Source organism: Mobula birostris, chromosome 3 (genome assembly GCF_030028105.1).
Source record: "Mobula birostris isolate sMobBir1 chromosome 3, sMobBir1.hap1, whole genome shotgun sequence".
NCBI classification, from domain to species: Eukaryota; Metazoa; Chordata; class Chondrichthyes; order Myliobatiformes; family Myliobatidae; genus Mobula; species Mobula birostris.
In genome coordinates, this window is record NC_092372.1 from 171,470,413 (window position 1) to 171,496,970 (window position 26,558).

Genomic DNA, 26,558 nt, shown 5'->3' on the forward strand with positions numbered 1-26,558 from the left:
AAAGAATAATTATGATCAACCAGCAATTCCTATTTTTTGGGACATCCCAATCTCCATCAGGAACAGTTTTTTAAAAGTCCAACACTGAAAAAACAGAGCATTTAAAATGAATTTTATTTCTACATTGTTTCAGAACCTGCTGATTGTTCAGGTGCTCTGATAAATAATGAAGATGTTGGCCCATTATATTTCTCCAAATTGCATAATTTTTGTGTAACGAATACAACAGTAAAATGGGCACTCAGTGTAACTGGGATTCTACATTAGCTTGTGTCCATTCGTTAATCTGGGTAAATATTATAGATTTCATCCTACTAACAAAATCCTGCACTGTTGCAATGAAGATCCATGTTTGCTTGAGGAACAGCACCTCATCTTCCATCTTGGCCTACGCTAACGTTTCGGTCTTAATGTTCGATTCAACAACTTCAGGTAACTATTTCTCTGTTTCTAACAGTCTGTGACATCCATACCTGTTGTAACTTGTACTGGAATTTATCCCTCACTCCACAGGTGCTGCATGAATTGGCGATTATTTTCAGCATCTTCTATTTTTAAAAAATAGAATTACATCAGCTACAAAATGTTTTAAGGATACAAGGGAAAGACCTGATTACTCAATGCAGTTTAAGTTAGTTAGATACATGGAATAGTCATCATACAAATGCATCTCCTTTGTCAGTGAAGACTGTTTCTATTAGTCTGTGATAAAGGGTCAGCTTTTCTTCCTTAGAATATGGAGGACATGCCCTGCCTGAGCTTCGGGGCAGATCTTCCAGCTCTGCGTTTCACAAAGCTTAACATTCTTAACTGCTCTCATTCACTTACTGACCAGCTCACATGTTTACAGCTTATCCCCCATGGTCAAAGACCAGTAATTATGAAGGAGGAGAAACAATATTAATTGCGTATAAAATGTTCCTGCATGTTTGCAGGTGGATTAACCATATACATGCACAATCCTGTCATATTTTGAGACATAAGGGTTAAGTACGCCTTTGGTTTGTCTCCAAGTCCAGGCTGAGGGGTGTAGTTCCATGTTTTTCCTCCCCACTAGCTCTGTAGATACTTTGCCCGGGCATGATTGGGGTTAAGGATGTTGGTGGACCTGGCAAATGATTTGTAATCTGTTCCTGTTGGCCTCAAGATGGTATTGGCTTTTGTATGAAGCCATTCCACTGACTGTTTTGTAAACAATATCGGAGAATCATTAAAGTTAATGTGGGACTGGAGTGGATGGGTAGACTGGGCAAAGAGGACAGGGGCTTCTCAAATGTCATCAGTGAACTTAGGTGGGTTTATTTTACATGTTCAACGCTTTCCTTTAAAAGAAACCGGAGTCAAAGGCACATCACTTTTACAATATTAAACTGAATAACACCGAAGTAAAAAAGGATCATGATAATAAATAACTGATACATACCTATTGATAGTTTTACAGCATGGTCTATTAAGAAAACAAGCACAATTGGCCGAACTATGTCATTAAATCCTGAGCAGCCCAGATGGACTGTCCTATTAATTGTATTACAACCAAGGTTTGTTAATCCAGATATAGAGTGGTGCTCTACAAGCAGGTTTTACACACCACCTAATAGATGACATGGTAGCATAACAGTTAGTGTAGACAAGGTAAGACAAGGAAACACACACATCAGTCCTCAGAAGGATCAGAAGTGAACAGTTCAAATTGCCGGATGTCAATATCTGAGGACCTATCCGAGGACCAACATCTCGATGCAGTTACAAAGAAAGCACAACAACGGATATATTTCACTAGGAGATTTGTTATGTCACCAAAGCCACTTGCAAACTTCTGCAGATGTACGACGGAGAGCATTCTAACTGGCTGCATCACTGTCAGGGTTGGGAGAGGTGGAGAGAAACACTGCACAGGATCCAAAATAAGCTGTTCAAAGTTGTAATCTCAATCACCTCCATCATGGGCACTAGCCTCCCCAACAACCAGGACATCTCCAAGAAAGGATACCTTAAAAAGGCCCCCCCTTTGCCCAGGACATGCCCCATTTTCATTGCTACCATCAGGGAGGAGATATAGGAGCCTGAACGCACGCACTCAATGATTCAGGAACAGCTTCTTCCCCGCTGCCATCAGATTTCTGAATCGACATTGAACCCACAAACACTACCTCACTTTTTTACCCATTTTTTTTGCACTAATTTAATAAATACACAACTTACTGTAATTTACAGTTTTTATTATATATTGAATTGTACTGCTGCCATTTAACAACAAATTTCATGACATATGCCAGTGATATTAAACCTGATTCTGAATTGATTTACAGTGCTAGTGATCACTGACCGGGGTTTCACTTCTGCTGCTGCAAGAAATTTGCATTCTTTCTTTGACCTCGTAGGTTTCCTCCCACTTTGTAAAGGCAGGGTTAGTGAGCTATATTGGTGCCAGAAGCATGGCAAAACTTGTGGGGTGCCACAGCACATCCTTGGATTGTGTTGGTCATTGATGCAAAACAGTGCATTTTATGTTTCAGTGTACATGTGATAAAGCTAACCCTCAACTCTTTCTTGCTATTTTGCTTACATTCTTAATTCACCGTCATACAATATCATTTCAGTAAACTCAGTTTGTTTCAAGGGAACTTGAGGACAGAGCCTTGGTGTGCACAGGAGCTCGAGGGTGGGAATTACAAACATGACTTAGTAAGTCCTTTTACACTTGCCTTAATAAACTATTAACAATTACTTTTCCTATTTAAATATTGGGTAAATAAGACCAATTCATACTACATAAATAGAACTAAATGTATGTATTCAGAATCAATGGGAGTTGCCAGAAAGCAAGTTTAAATCCCACGATAATCAGTCCATTATTTAGGAGATTTTTCTTTTCTACAAAAGGCACAGTCGTACACTGTGATGCATTGAACGATGATGTACATTTCCGACACACGATGGGAACAAATTATCATGTTTAGAAGCAGTAAGCTTCAAAAAGATTTCAAAGTCATTACTTCAGTTTCAGAAAGCTCCTGCATGCCTTTCAGTTCTTCAAGCTATATCAAGGGATACAGGATCACGGAGGTCAGCATTTAACTGTTTTGCTGCCGTACTGTCTCTCTTCAAAATTACATCTTCATATATCTCCTGGTTAATTAAATTTTGGGTTATGCTTTTGCTTTCTTCAAACTTGGGTAACACAACAGCAATATATCCTTCTGTGGAAGGCTAAGGGTAAAGAATAAAAAGAGTGTTAGATTAAATAAAGTAAAACAATATCAATTTATACATTTTTATTTTACCTTTTCTTGTAGAAGGCTGGGCCGCTGGAGAATATTTTCATTTACTTCCAATAACCGTCCTCTGATACAGCTATAATAAAGAAGACACTTTGTTAACTGTGGAATATTTTATTTGTACAGCTCCTGTCATAGCTCTATGATTAAGGGGCACTAAGAGATCTCAGCAACACTAATTCTGATGATGCATTTTGTAAAGTCAAATCAGCATGAGATTTGTACTATGAATAGCACAGCAGTAGGGAACCCAGGAATTTAAATGCAGAGTTTGTTAAGAGTGGCACCAAAGGTAAACAAGGTAATGTAAAAGGCATTTAGCAAGCTGGCCTTCATCAGTCAGGGCAACAAATATAAGAGTTGGGACATTATTATCTAGCTGTACAAGTCACTGGTGAGGTTGCACTTGAAATACTGTATACAGTTTTGGTCACTTTATTATAGGAAAGACATGGTTAAACTGGAAAGCATACAGATGTTGCCAGGATTAAAGGGCCTGAATTATCCGGAGAGGTTGGCCGAGCTAGGTCTTTATTCCTTAAGATGTAGGAAAATGAAGGGAAACCTTATAGAAATATTTTAAATTAAGAAACGCAAAGGCAGATGGCAAGTCTTTTCCCTGGGGTAAGGGAATCTGAAACCAGGGACCTAGGCTAAGAGGGGAAAGATTTAAAGGAGCTAGAGTAGCAACTTATTCCACACAGTGAATGGTGTGTATCTGGAATGAGCTGTCAGAGGAAGAGGTTGAGGCAGGTACATGGAGGGGCAGGGTTTAGAGGAAAGGAATATGGGCCAAATACTGAAAACTGGGTGGTTACCATGATCAGCATATACTCATTGGACCAAAAGGCCTATGTCCATGTTGCATTGTTTTATAAATCTATGGCACTTGACTGCCTTTAACTTAAGATTTAAGATTTCTGAATGAAAACTAATTAGGATGACAGGTGACACGATTGGCAATTACTTCCAAAAAGTATAAATCTACTTTGTGAAATTAAATTCATTAGATATTGTACTCACAAATCTTAATAAATACCTTACCTGTATATTGTGTACTCCTCACCATCTTCACACATTATCCTGCACAATGGGGCAAGTTCTGTCAGGAATTGTCCACCCTGAAAGTTATGTGCACAGATAGTTTGCATTCACCAAGGGAAATATATACTATCCACCTTAACATTTTCTATGCTTCAACTGATAAAATGGTCTTAACAATGGCTTAAAATATTTAATTTAAAAGATAATGCCAATACTAACTACGGTAAAGGTATCTAAACATATGTGTCTGAAAACACAGTTGCTTACTAAAAATATAGACTGGTGAAATATTGTGAGGCTATAGAATACCTTATAATCTAGGACAATTCACACCCAATGGATCAGTCATCATATAAAGAAACCTTATTGAATTTGCATATAGTATGGTTCCACAAATTAAATATTGATCTTTCCTGTTTTCCTTAAAAATAGCTCTATACATTTTTCCATCTACTGGAGTTGGCAGATTTATTGAAGGGGGGGGCTGGATTAAAGACAAACCTGAAAAATATGGCAATTCCACAATTATGACTTCCTTAGTATTGGAAAGAAGTGCCATTGCACTCTTACTGAGTAGAGTACGAATCTGTGACCTCCCAGTTTAAAAACTGGAATAATATCACTAAACCAGAGTTACAGGTTTTTGCAACAAATAATTCCCAATCCACATAGCAACCAAACTAAGTACTTTCACAATCCAGCTACATCAGATTAAAACAGGCAAAGCCAACAGTGGCCGACACATTGGTAGAATTGCTGTCTCACAGCAGTGGGGACTTTGGTTCAATTCTAACTGCAGTTACTGTCTGAGTGAAGTTTGCACAGTCTTCCTGTGACTGTGGTTTTCCTGCATATTCTCCAACTTCCTCCCACATCCCGAAGTCAAGTGGGCTGGTAGGTTAATTAGCAACTGTAAATTGCCTCTAGTGTGTAGCAGAGTAGAAACTAGGGGAGTTAATGAGACCGTGGAGAAGAATTAATGGATGAATGTACTATCAGTGTAAATGGTTGGCTGATGGCCCATGCAGACTCGGTTGACCAAAAGGCTCTGTTTCCATACTATGTTTATTCGTTTCCATGAGAAGCAGTTAACAAGAAGCAAATATGCACAGTTGGTGATTGCTAAAATTAATGTTGGGTAATTAAATCCAAAGCTGAAACCTTACAGCCAAAACAATACCCAAGACACATACTTATCCATTTCTCATCTTCACTCCTCCCTGTATTTAACCCTTCCACCACTGGCAATTGAAAAGACCATACCATGGAGTTTCCTCTCTAATCCTCTCCTTTAACTAAGATTCTGATCATATCTCATTATGTGGCTTGCTTTGTTTGATAATACTATTGTGAAGTACAATATGGTATATTAAGGTGCTATAAAAAAAAATGAACATCAATTTTTTTTTAAAACACATTCCTTTATGGATTGCAAGAGCACAAGGCAAGAGTCCTCAAATCTACTTTGCTGACCTGATCTGATTTTGGCCTCAACTTGTCTTTTACACAATTGCACGTAATCTTAAAACTCACCTATAGTCCAAGAATCTGACCATCTTTCCCTGAATATATTCAACAATTCGGTATCAAGGATAGTGAATTTCAAAGATTCATGTCTGAAGGAATGGCTCTTCATTGTCTTAAATTGGTGACCCCCCCTTATTCTGAAACTTTGACCCGAATTCTAAATTTCCCCATGAGCAAAAACATCCTCTATAGTCTATATCTACCTTGCAAAGCACCCAAAGAAACTTATGTTTCAATATTGTATCTCCAATGAGCATAGGCTCAACCTGCTCAATCTCATAAGCTAACAACAGGAATTCTGCAGATGCGTGCAGGAAGCAGCCCCAACTCCCCCTCGTACCCCATCTGTTACTCATTTTTATGCACACATTCTTTCTCTCACTCCCCTTTTTCTCCCTCTGTCCCTCTGAATATACCTCTTGCCCATCCTCTGGCCCCCCCCCCCCGGTCTTTCTTCCCGGACCTCCTGTCCCATGATCCTCTCGTATCCCCTTTTGCCTATCACCTGTCCAGCTCTTGGCTCGATCCCTCCCCCTCCTGTCTTCTCCTATCATTTTGGATCTCCCCCTCCCCCTCCAACTTTCAAATCCCTTACTCACTCTTCCTCCAGTTAGTCCTGACGAAGGGTCTCGGCCTGAAACGTCGACTGCACCTCTTCCTACAGATGCTGCTTGGCCTGCTGCGTTCACCAGCAACTTTGATGTGTGTTGCAATCTCATAAGCTCTTCATTGCATCAATCGACATGGTAAAACTTCATTAAACTGACCCCATTCAAGTATATCTACCGATAATTACCCTCTACTCTCTAAATAAATTACCAAAAGTGTAGGTACAACAGGTTTGGTCTCACCAACAAAATGTACACTTTTAACAATTTTGTCCTATGTATATACACTGTATGGTCATCATTGGGAAGGATGGCATTTATTGTTCAGGGTTTGGACAGCCACTTTCTCCAACTGTTGTTGGAACTGTACTGAATCATATAAATGGAAATCATCTCCTTCTGAATTGAAGGAGAAAATTATTTAGGAACTCAGGAAGTGAGTCACTTGCAACATGATATTCAACTTCTGAACTGCTCTAACAGCAACAGTATTTCCATTCGTATTCCAAGTGTTAAATGGAGTCTACTGCTCAGAAACGGGTGGTGCAAACAAAGTAACTCACGCTGGAGTACATTATTGGACATTGCTGAGTAAACACACACACAATGAATAGGTGATATTGAAGATTGAAAGTGTTACTAAAATTGGTGGTATAGAAAATGTCAAAATTTGCATTCAGGAGGATCAAATCTATCAAAAAACATTTGATGAAATATCTTGCTGTTATGAATCATAGGCCAATATAAAATAATTAGCCTGGAAAAACTGGACCAACTAAGTTTTGGATAATACAGATGCTCTGGAGTGGAATGATGGGTCACTTAAAAACCAATGACATCACTTATTAGCTATTTTTCACAAAAAAATAGAGGACAGACATTGCAATTAGTTTTGAGGCAAACATGAATGTTCATATATACACATCAAATGAAGAAAGAAAATTACACTAAAACAAGGAAGAGATGATGGTGATGTAAAATATCCAGGACCAGATCTAAGTTACACTGCAATACTTTTGGTAAATAACAGTTAATATTTCCTCTAATTTCTCATATGGCAATCTTCCTAAATTTAGATGATCTAATAACCACTGAAACAGTATGGGCCTTTTCCTTTGTTACACTAAGTCACTGTTTGTACTGGAGGTAAACAATAAGGTGATTTTTGTCTGAAAAGGTGGTTGCAAAATAATAAATTTCATCTGCAAGGAACATTGTGTCAGTGTTACATTCTTTATGCTTTTTTAAACCAAAGAGGGGATTCAATAAGTACATTTAATGTCAGAGAAATGTATACAATATACATTGTGAAATTCTTTTTCAAATAAAAAGCAGGTAACTCACCCGTTTAGATTTTCCTGAGACCTTGTTTTGTAATCGACTGCAGTTGGCACTGATTTGGTAGCTAATACTTTTTATTTTTCTGGCACTTTGTAACACTGGGTGAGATTCTGCCACTGTGATAACACATAACCTATTACAATTGGAAAAAAAATCATTTGAATCTTAAAGAAGAAATCAAAATGAGCTTTATTTACCTACACTTCCATAATTTCAATAGTGCTTGTTTTCCCTTTCACTGTTCTTCATCTCAGTCTTACAGCTAGGTCAAACTTTTGGACATTTTGCAGTAATTTTAACAAATACAGTGAATTCCAAAGCATAGATTGTAGGCAGCTCACAAACAAGAGAAAATCTGCAGATGCTGGAAATCCGAGCAACACACACAAAATGCTGGAGGAACTCAGCAGGCCAAGCAGCATCTATGGAATAAAGTACAGTCAACGTTTCGGGCCAAAACCCTTCAGCAGGACTAGAGAAAAAAAAACTGAGGAGTAGATTTGAAAGGTGGGGAGGGAGGGAGGAAGAGAGAGAGGCGTCAAGTGATAGGTGTAACCTGGGGGGGGGGTGAAGCAAAGAGCTAGGAAGTTGATTGGTGGAAGAGACAGAAGATCATGGAAGAAAGAAAAAAAGGGAGGGGAGGGGTAGGCAAGGAGTTAACATGAGAGATGTGAAATGGAGGGAGCATTACTGGAAGTTTGAGAAATCGATGTTCATGCCATCAGGTTGGAAGCTACCCAAACAGAATATAACGTGTTGTTCCTCCAACCCAAGTGTGGCCTTATCCCAACAGCGGAGGAGGCCAGAGACTGACATATCGGAATGGGAAGTGGAATTAAAATGGGTGGCCACTGGGAGATCCCGCTTGTTCTGGCGGATGGAGTGTAGATGCTCTTCAAAGTGGTCTCCCAATCTGCATCAGGTCTCATCGATATATGGGAGGCCACACCAGGAGCACTGGACACAGTATATGACCCCAACAGACTCACAGGTGAAGTGTCAATTTACCTGGAAGGATTGGTGGGGACCCTGAATTGTAATGAGGGAAGAGGTGTAGAGGCAGGTGTAGCACTTGTTCTGCTTGCAAGGATAAGTGCCAGGAGGGAGATCAGTAGGGAGGGATGAATGGACAAGGGAGCAATCCCTACAAAAAGGAGGATGTGGGAGGGGGCGAAGAGAAAGGAAAGATGCGCTTGGTGGGGTGGGATGGTGGAAGTTTTGGAGAATTATGTGCTGGACATGGAGGCTGATGAGGTAGTAGGTAAGGACAAGAGGAACCCTATCGTTGGTAGGGCGACAGAAGCAGACGTGCGTGGAATGGAAGAGATGTAGTTGAGAGCAATGTTGATGGTAGAGGAAGTGAAGCCCCTGTCTTTGAAAAAAAGAGGACATCTCCTTCATTCTAGATTGAAAAGCCTCATCCTGAAAGCAGATGCAGTGGAGACAGAGGAATTGGGAAAAGGGGAAGCAGCTGAATGCATTTACAGTCATACATAAATGGCCAGAATTTTAGGAATACAACTATTTCAAGTTTAGAATTTACAGAGTTAGAAAAGAGTGAAGTCAACAGGCAATACAAAAACATACAAGGACAGATGGGAATCAATGTGCATCAGTAAAAGCAGGGGTAACGCAAATGGAACTTACTACAAGTATAGAGATAGAAGGGAGTTATGGATGAACTCAACTTTACAAAAGAAAAGAATTGCTTCGGAATAGGCAAATGTGCAGGTAACAATGACATGGGTGAGAAATTCAGCAACAGATGATCCAAGCCAGAAGTGGAGTTAGCTGATGTTATGCAGATGGAAAGTTGCAGCGATGGTGATAATGAAAGCACGTGGCCCAAAACTCATCTCAGAGAAAGCTACATAAACAAGTTTTCACTTTAAGACCAGCGAGTGTAACTTGAGAATAGAACTTGTAGCAGGGACTGAAAACAAGTTTGCCTGTTTTTTGTAGGAATACTGTTTTTCAGAGAGCAGTCTGACAACTTAAACACAAGAAATAGGTATTGCACACACATGCAAACTTACAAAATGTTTTTGCAGAGGGTTCACTGTATGCAGATGAAAACTGAGGTACAGATGTGGTTGTGGAAAGATAACTATTGCAGATGATCCTCGGCTTTTCATTTGAAATAGAATGTGATTTCAGTCAGCTCAACAACAATGGAGGGATGTTAGAGCCAAGTGATTGAGTAACCACAATAAAGACTACCAAGGATAGATCACCCATGTCACAATTACATGCATTCAAATGATGATAGAGATGAAAGTCTGACCTAAAAGTATTCAAATAAAGCAGCCCCCAGCAAAATGGTCACTGCAAAAATGCTGCAAAACATTCATATTCTGAGGCAAAGGTGACTCAAGATGAAACAGCAGTTTGACAGTGTGGAGAGGTTGAATTGTTTTTCTTTAAAAAAGGGTTTTGGCCAGGACAAATTTATGGAGAAACAGCAGTCAAGAGCCATAAATAATATCAGTTAGCTTGGAACCTAGCAAAGGCGGGCTAGATGATCAGCAAATTACCAATTCTGTAGAATACTGCTGTGTCAAAGGTGGGAGGTCTCATGGACAAGATGTGCTTCGAGACTGGATATAGGGAGAAAGGAAATATACTGGCAAATTTAAAGCTAAGGCTATGGGATTATCCTAAAGTTGCTGGGCAGTTGAGAAGTGCTTAAGACAGCAGGCACAATTCTGAGTTGAATTAATAATAGATAAGAGTATGAAATCAAAGAAGTATGAACATTGAAAAAATAAACTGCTGCTATCTGTTCACATACATATCATTGGACATCAACACTGAAAGAGACCAAAATTTAGTATCTTTGATTCTGATCAAAAATATTTACCAAGAAGTTGTGATGGTAAACCCTAATGCATGTAAAACTGTCCATCACAGGAACAGGCCTTTTTAGCCTATGATGCCAATGCTGACTGACCCTTAAGCCAGTATTGGCAAATTAATCCCATTTGCCTGCACATTCATGTACAAGTTTTATTGACATTCAATCACACACGAATACAGCCAAATGAAGCAGAATTCCTCCAAGGCCAAGGTGCAAGACAGTACCAAGAGTCACACAGAACACATATAGTTACTATGGCAGAAAAACATAGTCATTAAAAAAAATGTAGTCCAAGTTAATGAGTGTCATGGTCTGTAGACTGATGATGTAAGGAATGTTGTCCTAGAGCCATGTTTCTGCAAGAACAACTCATCACACACTGCTGCAGCGGCAAGCGAACATAATTTAGCTGATCTTCCACCGAATGAATACTGGAAGGCAGAACTAATAGGGAGGGACCACCTTCAACCCAGCAAGGAATCCAGCATACCCAAAGAGGCAACTGCTCTCTTACACACCATCTCCAGCACCTACATCCCACCATTTATTGCCTATTCATGTGTGCCAAAATGCATCTTAAACATTGCCACTCTATAAAGATAACTTTACTCAGTTTGCAATATATGGCATTTCCATCAAGCAACTTAACTGCAGCTTTAGTAATCACTAAAGAATACAACATCGCAAAAAAACTACTTTAAAAACGGCAAACATTCAGATAATATAATTGTCATTGCATTTACAAATTTGCTCTATTGAGGACATTTGTCAAATTATTGCACATTGTAAAGCATTCTTTAGTTCTCTATCAAAGATAAGGTATCACGGACACTTACCTATTAGAATGCTGTAAGATGCAATGATCTTCACAGGGCTTACCTTTTACATCTGGAAGAAAAGATCAATCAGAATTATTAAAATAAACATTACTTTTATAATCACCATTAATGCAATTTCAAATAGCATTTAAAACAAAATTCTCTAGAGATACTTGAAATTACAACTCTGTATTTCATTCCTTTGTAAACTGCCAGCTAATCTTGCTTATTTCTCCTACTTTATTTCTATCCATGGTATTTATTTGCTTAAAATTCAGCTTTTCATTAAAAGGTTGTACTCTTTTGTCATTCATTGCCACAGAGAACTAGAGACATAAAATAATGTTTAGTATTTTTGTTCGTCCTGTTGTACAAACAATTGAATGACACATTGAAGATATAACTGATAAAAGGATTCTAATATCGGTATCAAAACCAAGTTTCCAATACAGACCATCATCCAATGTCAATAGTAATTTTTGGGTCAGTTATACATTTAAAGAAAATTTGAATCATTCAATTCTTATGAGATCTCTTTACAGAAATTTATTAAATTATTAGGATGCAAGTCACTATCTTAAAATTGCTGCAGTCCATATGGTGAGCATGCCTTTGACAATGGTGTTGGGTAGGGTTCCAGGGTTTGGACACGTTAATGCAGGAATAGAAACATAGAAACATAGAAAATAGGTGCAGGAGTAAGCCATTCGGCCCTTCGAGCCTGCACCGCCATTTATTATGATCATGGCTGATCATCCAACTCAGAACCCTGCCCCAGCCTTCCCTCCATACCCCCTGATCCCCGTAGCCACGAGGGCCATATCTAACTCCCTCTTAAATATAGCCAATGAACTGGCCTCAACTGTTTCCTGTGGCAGAGAATTCCACTGATTCACCACTCTCTGTGTGAAGAAGTTTTTCCTAATCTCAGTCCTAAAAGGCTTCCCCTTTATCCTCAAACTGTGACCCCTTGTTCTGGACTTCCCCAACATCCGGAACAATCTTCCTGCATCTAGCCTGTCCAATCCCTTTAGGATTTTATACGTTTCAATCAGATCCCCCCTCAATCTTCTAAATTCCAACGAGTACAAGCCCAGTTCATCCAGTCTTTCTTCATATGAAAGTCCTGCCATCCCAGGAATCAATCTGGTGAACCTTCTTTGTACTCCCTCTATGGCAAGGATGTCTTTCCTCAGATTAGGGGACCAAAACTACACACAATACTCCAGGTGTGGTCTCACCAAGGCCTTGTACAACTGCAGTAGTACCTCCCTGCTCCTGTACTCAAATCCTCTCGCTATAAATGCCAGCATACCATTTGCCTTTTTCACCGCCTGCTGTACCTGCGTGCCCACTTTCAATGACTGGTGTATAATGACACCCAGGTCTTGTTGCACCTCCCCTTTTCCTAATCGGCCACCATTCAGATAATAATCTGTTTTCCTATTTTTGCCACCAAAGTGGATAACTTCACACTTATCCACATTAAATTACATCTGCCATGAATTTGCCCACTCACCCAACCTATCCAAGTCACCCTGCATCCTCTTAGCATCCTCCTCACAGCAAACACTGCCACCCAGCTTCGTGTCATCCGCAAACTTGGAGATGCTGCATTTAATTCCCTCATCCAAGTCATTAATATATATTGTAAACAACTGGGGTCCCAGCACTGAGCCTTGCGGTACCCCACTATTCACCACCTGCCATTCTGAAAAGGTCCTGTTTATTCCCACTCTTTGCTTCCTGTCTGCTAACCAATTCTCCATCCACATCAATACCTTACCCCCAATACCATGTGCTTTAAGTTTGCACACTAATCTCCTGTGTGGGACCTTGTCAAAAGCCTTTTGAAAATCCAAATATACCACATCCACTGGTTCTCCCCTATCCACTCTACTAGTTACATCCTCAAAAAATTCTATGAGATTCGTCAGACATGATTTTCCTTTCACAAATTCATGCTGACTTTGTCCGATGATTTCACCGCTTTCCAAATGTGCTGTTATCACATCTTTGATAACTGACTCCAGCAGTTTCCCCACCACCGACGTTAGGCTAACTGGTCTATAATTCCCCGGTTTCTCTCTCCCTCCTTTTTTAAAAAGTGGGCTTACATTAGCCACCCTCCAATCCTCAGGAACTAGTCCAGAATCTAACGAGTTTTGAAAAATTATCACTAATGCATCCACTATTTCTTGGGCTACTTCCTTAAGCACTCTGGGATGCAGACCATCTGGCCCTGGGGATTTAACTGCCTTCAATCCCTTCAATTTACCTAACACCACTTCCCTACTAACATGTATTTCGCTCAGTTCCTCCATCTCACTGGACCATCTGTCCCCTACTATTTCTGGAAGATTATTTATGTCCTCCTTAGTGAAGACAGAACCAAAGTAATTATTCAATTGGTCTGCCATGTCCTTGCTCCCCATAATCAATTCACCTGTTTCTGTCTGCAGGGGACCTACATTTGTCTTTACCAGTCTTTTCCTTTTTACATATCTACAAAAGCTTTTACAGTCAGTTTTTATGTTCCCTGCCAGTTTTCTCTCATAATCTTTTTTCCCCTTCCTAATTAAGCCCTTTGTCCTCCTCTGCTGAACTCTGAATTTCTCCCAGTCCTCAGGTGAGCCACTTTCTCTGGCTAATTTGTATGCTTCTTCTTTGGAATTGATACTATCCCTAATTTCTCTTGTTAGCCACGGGTGCGCTACCTTCCTTGATTTATTCTTTTGCCAAACTGGGATGAACAATTGTTGTAGTTCATCCATGCAACCTTTAAATGCTTGCCATTGCATATCCACCGTCAATCCTTTAAGTGTCATTTGCCAGTCTATCTTAGCTAATTCACGTCTCATACCTTCAAAGTTACCCCTCTTTAAGTTCAGAACCTTTGTTTCTGAATTAACTATGTCACTCTCCATCTTAATGAAGAATTCCACCATATTATGGTCACTCTTACCCAAGGGGCCTCTCACGACAAGATTGCTAATTAACCCTTCCTCATTGCTCAAAACCCAGTCCAGAAGAGCCTGCTCTCTAGTTGGTTCCTCGACATGTTGGTTCAAAAAACCATCCCGCATACATTCCAAGAAATCCTCTTCTTCAGCACCTTTACCAATTTGGTTCACCCAATCTACATGTAGATTGAAGTCACCCATTATAACTGCTGTTCCTTTATTGCACACATTTCTAATTTCCTGTTTAATACCATCTCCAACCTCACTACTACTGTTAGGTGGCCTGTACACAACTCCCACCAGCGTCTTCCACCCCTTAGTGTTACGCAGCTCTACCCATATCGATTCCACATCTTCCCGGCTCATGTCCTTCCTTTCTATTGCGTTAATCTCTTCTTTAACCAGCAACGCCACCCCACCTCCCCTTCCTTCATGTCTATCCCTCCTGAATATTGAATATCCCTGAACGTTGAGCTCCCATCCTTGGTCACCCTGGAGCCATGTCTCTGTGATCCCAACTATATCATAATCATTAATAACAATCTGCACTTTCAATTCATCCACCTTATTACGAATGCTCCTTGCATTGACACTGAAAGCCTTCAGGCGCTCTTTTACAACTCTCTTAGCCCTTGATTGATATGTTTCCAAGTGCACAACTTTGGGAGGGTGATCATATATAAACTACTATTTTTGTCCTTGATGGTGGAAAAGGTCATAGGGCAGTTTGAAATTCTATGCAACCAGATACTTTGCTATTCCAGTTATTCACTGGTCAAATAGGAAACTCTCAAGTGACAAGATTGCAGGGGAGTGCAAAATGCCCCTCTGGGTCACATAGCCCTATGTACAACAATTAATAGGCAGCTCTCTAATAGTGCAAAAAATGTGACAGTTTATCCATTATAACTGAAAGGAAATCACTGTGTTACAGCCATTCAGATAACAGATGTTTGCACATACACAATTCACAAATCACTACTTGAAATTTTGAGATACCAAATGGAAGTTATCTCATGAAATTTTGTGGGAAAAATGTAAAGAACAAGAAAGTTATTTTATTTCAACTCCTGTTTCTTGATGCACGTGTGAATGACGCCGCTCTACATTATGCAAAAATCACTACACGTTATAGGAATGCAATATCCCTATAAAGTCAGGAATATTGCAAATTATTAAAATAATGTAATCATAAATAATTATAGACACAAATATAGATGCCCAAGAGAATCCAACTGTATAGCATGTCATTCCAGTACCACTGTGCTTCCATACATTTTTCAAAGAAGTCAATTATATATTAACTAGCTAATTGTGAGAACATTATTAATGGAGACTAGGTTTAGCCCAAATGCTTACAAGACAACAATTAGGGTCTTTAGATCCTGCAGAAATATTCATTAACACTACTCCTGATCACCCATTGGTTATAATGTACAGTCTAATCTACATTTCAAATCAGAAAATATCATTAATCTATGAACTTAAAGGTGCACAGGTATCTTACCCAAATTCATGTAATAATGCATTTTCCTCCCAAGTAAACAATGCACATTTCAAATTCATAGCAAGAAAAAAACTGAATCATAAACTTCTAGTGCTTGCATCTTTAAGTTCATATACAGTGGATTCTGATTAACTGATGGCCAATTAACCAGGGCAGCTAACTACTTGGGACAACTCTTAAAAAAAATGGCCAAAATAGCAAGGATTCCCTTTGCTTATTTGGGACACTATACTGCTTAATTGGGACAGGCAATGTTGCTGAACATTTTCTAGCATCAGTCACATGCACGTTGCCTGGCCATTACACTACACCGGGCTTAGAACAAACAATTTTTAAATAGCATGACTTACATGTTTGTGTTTAAAAAGCAGTGATATTTGACAAGTAATAAACAGTAAGACAGCAAAATTAAATAATCTCACTACTTCAGCAGGTTAGGAACTACAAAATACTTGAAGGTACTGACAATCAATCATATTGAATGTTACAATTAAAATGAAGATTTGGAGGACACAATTGTGAAAAGCGCAGTTTGAAGGCAAGCCATTATAAGACCATAAGACATAGGAGCAGAATTAGGCCATTTGGCCCATTGAGTCTGCTCCACCATTCTATCATGGCTGATCCTTTTCACCCCTCCTCAACCCCATTCCCCAGCCTTCTCCCTGTAATCTTTGATGCCGTGTCCAATCAAGAACCTATCAATCTCTACCTTAAATACATCTGACAACCTGGCCTCCACAGCTGCCTGTGTTAACAAATTTCACAAATTCACCACCCTCTGGCTAAAGAAATTCCTGAGCATCTCTGTCCTGAGGCTGTGCCCTATTGTCCTAGACTCTCCCACCATGGGAAACATCTTTCCACATCTACTCTGTCTGGAACTTTCAACATTTGAAAGGTTTCAATAAGATCCCCCCCCCCTTTCTTCTAAATTCCAGTGAGTATAGACCCAGAGCCATCAAATGTTCCTCATATGGTAACCCTTTCATTCCCAGAATCATCCTTGTGAACCGCCTATGGACTCTCTCTATGGCAGCACTTCTTTTCTTAGATAAGGAGCCCAAAACTGTTCACAAGGTGAGGCCTCAACCTCACTAGTGCCTTATCATTAATGCCTTACCGCAGCCTCAGCCTCACATTTCTGCCCTTGTGCTCAAGGACTCTTGAAATTAGTGCTAGCATTACATTTGCCTTCCTCACCACCAACTCAACCTGCAAGTTAACCTTTAGGTTGTTCTGCACAAGGACTCCCAAGTCCCTTTGCATCTCAGATTTTTGGATTTTCTTCCTGTTTAGAAAATATTCTGCACATTTATCTCTACTACCAAAGTGCACGACCTTGCAGTTTCCAATATTGTATTTCATTTGCCACTTTCTCGCTCATTCTCCAAATCTGTTTAAGTCCTTCTGTAGTCTGTTTCCTCAATGCTACCTACCTCTCCACCAACCTTCATATCATCTGGTCCTGATGTGTCCCAATTAACTGGAATCCACGGTACACTCAGACCCTGCTTAAAGATGAAGACGTGTTCCTCAGAGGTGGGGTGCTATGTGAGGTCATTATATTATGTAAATGGACATATGTGATAAAAAAAATCAAACCTGAGATATATTATTTTATGTATACACAGTAATTGGTGGAGTAACAAACACACAAATAGGCCTGTACATCAGAGGAGCAACAACACATCACAGCAGCAGCAGAGGGAAGCGGGTGGTGGGAGGACCCAGGTTTCGAGTCCTCCTCTTGGCAGAAAGCTGAGAAGTAGGACATCCAGGATAGAAATTTCTGGGTTGCTGCCTGTGCCATGTGGTAGTGAGGACAGAAATAGTACGATTTGGCAGATAAATGCGTGGCTGAGAAGTTGGTGCAGGGGGCAGAATTTCAGGTTCTTGGATCATTGGGATCTCTTCTGAGGGAGGTAGGACCTGTACAAAAGGAACAGGTTGCACATTAACCAGAGACCAATATTCTTGCAGGCAGGCTTGTTAGAGCTGTTGGGGGAGGGTTTAGACTAATTTGGTAGGTGAGGGTGGGAAATGGAATGACGGGACTGAGGATAGGATGGACGGTTAAAAAAAAGTAAAGATAGTGTGCAGTCAGACTGTCAGGAAGGGCAGGCAGATGATAGGATCAAATTGCAGCGAGCAGGACAAGTATCAGTGCATTAGGGAATGCAGAAATCAAAAAGGACAGCAAACAGAGCACTCAAAGTGTTGTATCTCAATGCAAGGAGTGTAAGAAATAAGGTGGATAATCTTGTTGCACTATTACAGATCGTCAGGTATGATGTTGTGGCCATCACTGAATCATTGCTGAAGGATGGTGATAAAAGTATGTAAAAGGTTTAACACTTTGTTAAACAATAGCAGCCAGTTTTTTTCTGAAAGAAACCACTGATGATCAACAGATGTGCTAAGCCATGCTGAGCCATATTTCTTCCTGAAGGTAGGTAGCTAAGGTTTCAGGATGCTTAGCTCCTTGTGCACTCATGCGTAGAGATAGGACCACTCCAGCCTGTTACTGTATGTTTTGTCCATTATGCCTATTTTGTAATTTGTCTTTTGGGGCTGTCATGTAGTGGATAACTTTGACTCCAGCCTGTCTTGTGTGGGAGGTATCTGAACAAATATATCTGTGTTGTAAGGGGAATTGTTAGTTAGTTGGTGGATTGCACAGGAACAGTCACAGACAGACTGTTCCTGTTTGAGCGACTAACTGAGTAAGCCCCGGCTGCTTTGAATAAAGAGTTTGTATTTATACAGTCTCTGAGTGACTTTATCCAGGTTCGACTTCCACAATGGTTGTAGTTGGGAGCTGAATGTCCAAGGTTACACATTGCATCGGAGGGATAGGAAGGTAGACAGAAGGGGTGCCATGGCTCTGCTGGTAAAAAATGCATCAAATCAGCAGAAAGATGTGACATAGGATCAGAAGATTCGAATCCTTGTGGGTTGAGCTAAGAAACTGCAAGGGTAATGATGGCAGTTATATACAGGCCACCCAACAGTAGCTGGGATGTGGACCACATATGAGAACAGGAAACAGAAAAGATGTGTTAAAAGATCAATGTTATGATAGTCATGGGAGATTTTAACATGCAGGTTGATTGGGAAAATCAGGTTGGTAATGGATCTCAAGAGAGTGAATGCCTACGAGATGGCTTTTTAGAGATGTTTGTTGTTGAGCTTACTAGGGGAAATCAGCTATACTGGATTGGGTGTTATGTAATGAACCAGAAGCAACTAGGAAGTTTAAGGTAAAAGAGCCCTTAGGAGACAGTGATCACAATATGATTGAGTTCAACTTGAAATTTCACCAATATTCTTTATGTCCTGACGATCCACAGGCAAGGTCCCGGAGGACTAACGAGCAACTAATAATAATAACTTTATTCTATATTAAGATGCAGGCTCGAGGTGCGTTAGGCAGATTGTAAAAATAAATCAATCTAGTCATAAAAATGAGACAAATTAAAAATCTTAAGTAAAGACAAATATTATATAGAATAAAATGTAATTAAATATACCAAATTATATGTATGTAGTCAACATCAACAGACATTTTAATCCACATAGAGGCCAATTTAAAAAAAGTAGGTTTTTAGCAGTGTTTTGAAACATTCCACAGTACTGGCCTGGCGTACATCAGTCAGCAGAATATTCCAGATTTTTAATGCACAAGAGCAAAAGGCTTCATCACTAGTTCTTGTATGCTTGGCTCTAGTAACACTAAGCAAACCAATATTCGTGGATTTAAGATTATGATTAGGGAAGTCAGGGGATAGAAACTTCTAAATATATGAAGGAGCTAGATTATTCAGAGACATTTATACAATTAAGAGTATTTTAAAGTTCATCCTAATGCACACAGGCAGCCAATGTAATGATGCCAAAACTGGTGAAATATGCTCAGATTTTATTTTTTTGGTAAAAATTCTCGCTGCTGCATTTTGAACAAGCTGCTGCCAATTTATATCTTTCTTAGGCAGTCCTGAAAAGAGTGCATTACACTAGTGGAATTGGCTAAAAACAAAAACAAAAACAAAATTTAACTTTCGCAATGTTCCTTAAATGAGAGGAAGCAGTCTTAATAATATGGCTAATAAGTGATTTGAAATTTAGTTCGGAGTCAGTAAGGAGTTGGGAGGCAAGGAGGAGAAGATGGCGGCACGACACAGCTTGCGCGGCCACTCCGGTGAATGATATCTGTAATCTGTCAAGTAGGGTGCCGTGCACAATCCTGACTTGATGGAGACATACGTGAGAGAACGGAGGAACATCTGGAGAAACTTCTGAAATGCCTTTTTCGCTGCCGCTGTTACTGTGTGATCCAGAATTTCTGGAGGGGAAGGCCCTGAATCCTCGGCTTTGCTTATTGCCCGGCGGCCGGGACAGGGTCGAAGCGCTCGGCAGAGATGGTGCTCGTTGCTCAGTGTCGAAGGGCTGGTCGGAGGCTCGAAGTTTTCAGACGGACTCAGAGTCGGCTCTGGTCGGGTGCTTCCAATGCATCGACAGTTGTCAGTGCCTAGTGGTTTATGGCAGAGAGAGTTCCTCTCTTCTGTTGCCTGCTATCGGGGACTATCGGGAGTCGATCGGAGCTTTGAGACTTTTTTTTTAAAACTGTTCCCATGGTCTGCTCTTTATCAAATTATGTTATTGCTTTGCACTGCTGTAACTATGTTATAATTACGTGGTCTTGTCAGTGTTAGTCTTTGGTTTGTCTTTTTTTTTGTGATATCACTCTGGAGGAACATTGTATCACTTCTTAATGCATGCATGCATTTCTAAATGACAATAAACAAGGACTGAGTGTCCTCATAACCCAATCTAAAAATCTAATAATGCCTAAATTATTTACTTCTGGGTTGATTTACAGGGACAGATGATCAAGTTTAATTCTAAGATTCACACTTATTGCTATCAATAACCAAAATTTCAGGGTTTTTTTCCTTATTTAGTTTAAGGAAATTCAAACTCATCCATTTTGTAATACTAGTAAGACACAAGACCACAGAGTTTAGAGCCTCAGTGTCATCTGGCATAAACAAATACAGTTGTGTGTCATCTGCATAACTGGGTAACTCACCTTGTGTTTTGAAATAATCTGACCTAATGGGAGCATGAAAGAACAACAATGGGCCAAGATTCATCTTTACAGCACACCAAACACAATATCATAGATTTTGGACACACCATCACCACAGCTAACAAAGAATTTTCTTCCATCTATATAAGATTGAAACCAGCTTAAGGCAAGCAACAGAAAGGCCTACCCATTGACTAAGGTGGTTTGAGAATGTTATGATCGATGGCATCAAATGCTACACTCAAATATAAGAGAACATGAACTGATACATTACCTGCGTCGACATCAAGTCATGTCATTAACTACTTTAAACAATGCAGTTTCTGTAGGATGATTTGATCTGAAAACTGATTGGTACTTGTCAAGAATAGAATTCTTATTCAAGTAATCACTTAATTGTCAAGAAACTACTTTTTCTAAAATTTTAACTGATAAAAGACAGGTTGGAAATAGGTCTAAAAATGTCCAAGACAGTGCAACCTAGATTATTTTTCTTAAGCAGGGATTTAACTACTGCAGCTTTTAAGGAATCTGGAAAAATGCCTGAAATTAGTAGCAATTAATTATGTTAAGTACACTGTTAATTAGCACGTCAGAAATTTCTTTTAAAAAGCCAGTGGGAATAGGATCAAAGATACAAATGAATAGTTTTATGTGAGTAATTATTTCTCAAAGTTCTGGTAAACCGATTTTAGCAAACAAATTTTGTTCACAGTGTTTAGCTTGCAGACGTTCAACAAGGTTTATTCTTGAGGTCTATTATAATACATCTTATTTATTTTTTCAGTAAAATTTGCAGCAAAACTCTCACTTTTATCGTCAGATGCTTTCAGCATCTATTCCATCAATGGATCTGGGTTGAATAGAAAACAATAACTGAAAACAATACTCTTAGATTACCTGCACTGCCTTTAATCAGGTTTATCACTGACGAAGCTCAACAATTGCTTGCTGGTGGCAAATAAAACAAAGAAATAACTAAATACTTCATTAATTATATTTTTTCTGCTAAATGATCACTGCAAACAATATACTGTAACTTCCCTGTCAGAGTCGAGCTTTTGAACCGCCTGTACGACTTGGCCTTTTTGCAAGTGGGAACTGAAGTCTCGAGGGTCCAGTATGGCTGTGGCATGGCGTGTACAGGCTGAATCGAGTTGGTGGGGTCCAGGCCGGAGAGCGGGGAATGAGCCAATATTTGCCCATTGCTGGAGGCAATTTGATCCAGCAGAGCCGAGGCAAGGCGATGCAGTCAAGGCAGTGGGGCCCGGACCCGGGCCTGAGAGGAAGGAAAGACCAGAGATTTGATCAACTTAAGCACCAAGCTGAATTGGAACACAGGCCAAACGGGGGTGGCTGAGCACCAGCCCGAGAGTGTATCAAAGGATCAGGGTCTGAGTCCGAGAGCAATTTGACAATTTGAGCACTGAACAAGACTGAAAAGGACAGTGTGTTGGGGATGGAGGCAAGGCACAGGCTGCTGCTCTGCGAGGTTTACTTGTCCCTGCGCTGAACTTCAGCTCATTACTCTGCAAGGTTTACTCATCTCTGCACCGAACTGTGGCTGTGGCCTGCAACTATCACAGAGCGAACTCACTTTTATTAACTTCAGTTCTGAATGCTATTTGCTCACTTTTATTTTTGCGTGTTTTTTTTCTCCGCACGTTAGGTATTTGACAGTCTTCTCATACATAGGTCAGCATGTTTTTTTTCTCTGCACGTTGGGTATTTGACGGTCTTCTTTTAATGGGTTCTATTGTGTTTCTTTGTTTTGTAGCTGCCTGCAAGAAGATGAATCTCAAGGCTGTATAAAGTATATATACTTCGATAATAAATGTTCTTTGACATTTATAATATTTGAAAAATGTAACTTTCTCTCATACATAGGTCAGCAAAGCATTGTGTACTGTGCTGATTATTCTATGAACTGTCAAATGATATTAATTATATTAATTATATAAATGATATTAATATTAAAAAATGATATTAATCAGAGGGCATGTACTTAAGTTTAGAGGTTCAAAGGAGATATGTGGGGCAAGTTTTTTTAAAACCAGAAAATGATGGGTGCCTGAAATGCACTGCCTGGGAAGGTGGGGCAGTCAAATATGACAAAACCTTCAAGAGAGTCTTAGGCACATAACTGTGCAGGAAATGGAAGGATATGGACATGGTTTGGGCAGAAGGGATTAATTTAGTTGGGCATTTTATTAATGTCATAAGTTTAGCACAACATTGTGCACCAAAGGGCCTAATCTATCTTCCCTACTTTTATAAACTAAGCATTATTAACTCAGAATTGTGTATGCCTTCATAAGCACTTTCTCAATCTTCCCTGCCACTTTTCAATAATTTGTTCACACATACTCTGAGATCCCACTGCTCCTGCACCATTGTAAACCAATATTCTTTATTGTCCACATTAAACTTCATCAGTTGTGCATCAGTCCATTGTTCTGTTTGCTGCAAACAATCAATCCCCTCTTCACAGTTCACAATACTGCCAAATTCTGTGACTTCTGCGAATTTAAAAATTGAGGCTCGCATCCAGTCTCACACTATTTACATTAAAATCAATAGATTAGTACCTAATGATTTTCCTTCAGTTCGACAAACAACCATTCACAATCATACTCTCTGTAACATAGCCAAGTTTGATGCAAGTTATTTATGTGTATTATGCCATGTGCTTCCACTCTGCTGATCAACAAGGCGAGGGTCTCCATTATAGTGTACTGCTATGTTAAGGCAGTTTAGGAAATGGAAATTCACAAAACGCTGCCAAAAAAAATTGTGATTCAGAATAAAAGTTGTCTCATACAGAATTTGTGAGGAAATACTAAATAAACAAGATGCAAGTGAAAATACTGATTTTGTCAATTTTTGTCAAAGGTTTGCATTACAGAAAGACACGATATAGATGGTTTTCTATGAAAGCAATCCCTGACTCATGGAAGTACATCATCACACGAGAACAATGGTGACAGGAACAATGCCCTAAACTTCTGCTACATCTCCTGTTTCTTAATCACTGTCAATCTCCTTGCATGTGTTGCCCTCAACGGACTCCATATCCTTGTAAAGACTCTTAGTACAGCATTCAAAACAGCAAAAATATTAGCTTTCAGAGAAATTCTTCACCACTTGCACAAAGAAAACATCTGATATACCTGAAAAATCATACAAAATCCTTACTTTGCAGGTGTTTTGCCATACAAAATACAACATATTTCCTACCACGTTCAGTTTTAAAAGAATAATAAGAATGAATATCCACTAGAGATAAAGTGGAAAAGAAGCACCAGGTCTCAGCAAATTACAATGTAGACTAGTAGCTCCAAACCCTTCTGAACAAAAATCACCTCCAGTAGGGAATCTGAAGACTTAAGAGATTGGTCCTGATGAGGTGGCTCGGCCCGAAACGTCGACCGTTCACTTATCTCTATGGACGCTGCCTGACCTGCTGAGTTCTACTGTTCTGCTGCATGTGTTGTTTGGATTTCCAACATCTGCAGATCTTCTCTTGTTTGAGATTTCCATCACCACCCTGCCGCAGGAACACGCGAACCATGAGCAGAAAGTGTCGCCACCCACCTGTCTTATACCAACGGGTAAAGTAACGATCCACGACGGACGGCCTTCCCCGCGTCCCCGCCATCTCACGCCGGAAACACCAATGAAATGCGAGGCCGTTTCCCGGTAACCCGCCGGAAGCTGGGCGCGCTAGGCCACCTCCCTCTCAGCAATTCACAGGAAGTAAAGTGGTTCCATGCTGGTCGAACTCCCGCTAATGAAATAGCGGCAATAAGCTGCCTGTTGAAAATACATCTGCAATATTTGTGAGAAGGGAATGGACAGGATTCCGGGTCGAGATCCTGCATCAGGTCTCATCTGCCTTTGATCCCGAGTGGGGACATTATTGCATCCCTTCGACTTAAAGCTGCGCGGATAACTTAAGTCATTGAACAGAAGCTTTCGGCCTTTCATGATTTTACTGCCCCTTACCTTACTAAATGTAAATCAACAAAAAACTACGTAATGTTGTGTCTATCTGTACCTATTCAGTCTTCCACCACGTGGATCACTTACTGGTCTGAATTGAACCTTTCACACACTGTGGTTCATCCACTCCCCATGTGAAAAAAAAATACGTAGTCAAATCCGCTCTAAATCTTCCGCCTATTCCTTAACCTCGCGTGCTTAGTTATAGATATGTGTGCTCGGTGAAAACCACGATGGTGTTAGGTCTGCGGGGGTTTACGGATTCCGATGGACCAATGTGGGATTTGAAAATGATGGAGATTTTGCCATTGTAGGTCACATACAGGGGAGGTGAGTGAACAAAATATTATGTTAGTATAAAGAAAACAGATTTGGTTGCATGCAAAATTAATTCAAAGATGAGCAAGGATGCTCAAAGTTCAAAATGAATTTATTATCAAAGTACATATGTCACCATATACAACCCTAAGATTCACCTTCTTTTGTACATATATAATAAATCCATAACAGAATCAATTAAAGACTGCACCAACCTAGGCACTCAAGAGTGCAAGATTCAACAAACTGCAAATATAAAAGAAATAAATGATAATAAATAAATAATAAGTTTTAGATGTCATGCTGAATCTTTGAAAACTCCCAAGGAAGCAGAGAACATCCTGATATCTTGGTCCATTAATTTTCACTGAGCTTGATTGAGCCTGGAATAATTACAGAATTTAGTTGCATAAACTCTCAGAACTTGCTGGGAGAATGGCAGGGAGCAAATAAAACCTATTGGATTAAACTGCATTTATTTCAATGCACAGTGACAAGTAAACTGGATGAATTTTGGGTTTAGGTACTGCACACAACTGGAAAACATGGCTAGGAGAGGGACAGGGTTGGCAGCTTAATGTTCTAGGGTAGATATGCTTCAGGCAAGACAGAGGTGAAAAAAGAGGGGGAATTGCATTTTTAATCAAGTGGAATATCACAGCAGCAGTAAAAAATGAAATTACTGAAGGATTATCCAGTAAGCCTAGGTTTTATGGGTGGAAGAGAGAAATAAGGGGATGATTACATTATTGGGATTGTACTAAAGGGCCCAATATAATCAAAAAGAATTAGAAGAGCAAGTATGCAAGGATATTATGGAAAGTCATAAGAATATTAGAGTTGTTAGAGTAGGAAATTTTACCTTTCCTAATATAGACCGGGAGTGCCATATTGTTAAGAGTTTAAGACGGGATAGAATACCTTAAGTGCACTGAGGAAACTTAACTTAGGCAAAATATAGAGGGCCCTACTAGGAAGAAGGCAAAACTCAAACTACGCTTGGGTCAGGCAGGTGACAGTGGAAAGGACACTTTGGGACCACAGGTTACAAAGTTTTAAAATATTTATGGAAGAGGACAGAGCTGCTTCACAGGTTCAAGTTCTAAATTGTGACAAGGCAAATTTTGACAGTATGAAGTAGCAGCTTGCAATGGTCGATTGGAGTAGGTTGTTTGCAGGCAAAAGGACCCCAGGCAAGTAGGA

At 39.8% G+C, this 26,558-nt stretch overlaps 1 protein-coding gene across 1 annotated transcript; it reads right to left on the bottom strand.

The window, feature by feature from the left end:
* Positions 1–1,276: 1,276 nt before the first annotated feature.
* On the bottom strand, positions 1,277–24,728 carry abitram (actin binding transcription modulator). Its single transcript, XM_072253687.1, has 6 exons — positions 24,630–24,728; positions 11,492–11,543; positions 7,802–7,931; positions 4,323–4,399; positions 3,285–3,354; positions 1,277–3,210 (listed from the first exon to the last, which is right to left on the bottom strand). The coding sequence occupies exons 1-6, from the start codon at positions 24,691–24,693 to the stop codon at positions 3,034–3,036; spliced, it is 570 nt and encodes a 189-aa protein (XP_072109788.1). The 5' UTR covers positions 24,694–24,728; the 3' UTR covers positions 1,277–3,033.
* Positions 24,729–26,558: the final 1,830 nt, after the last annotated feature.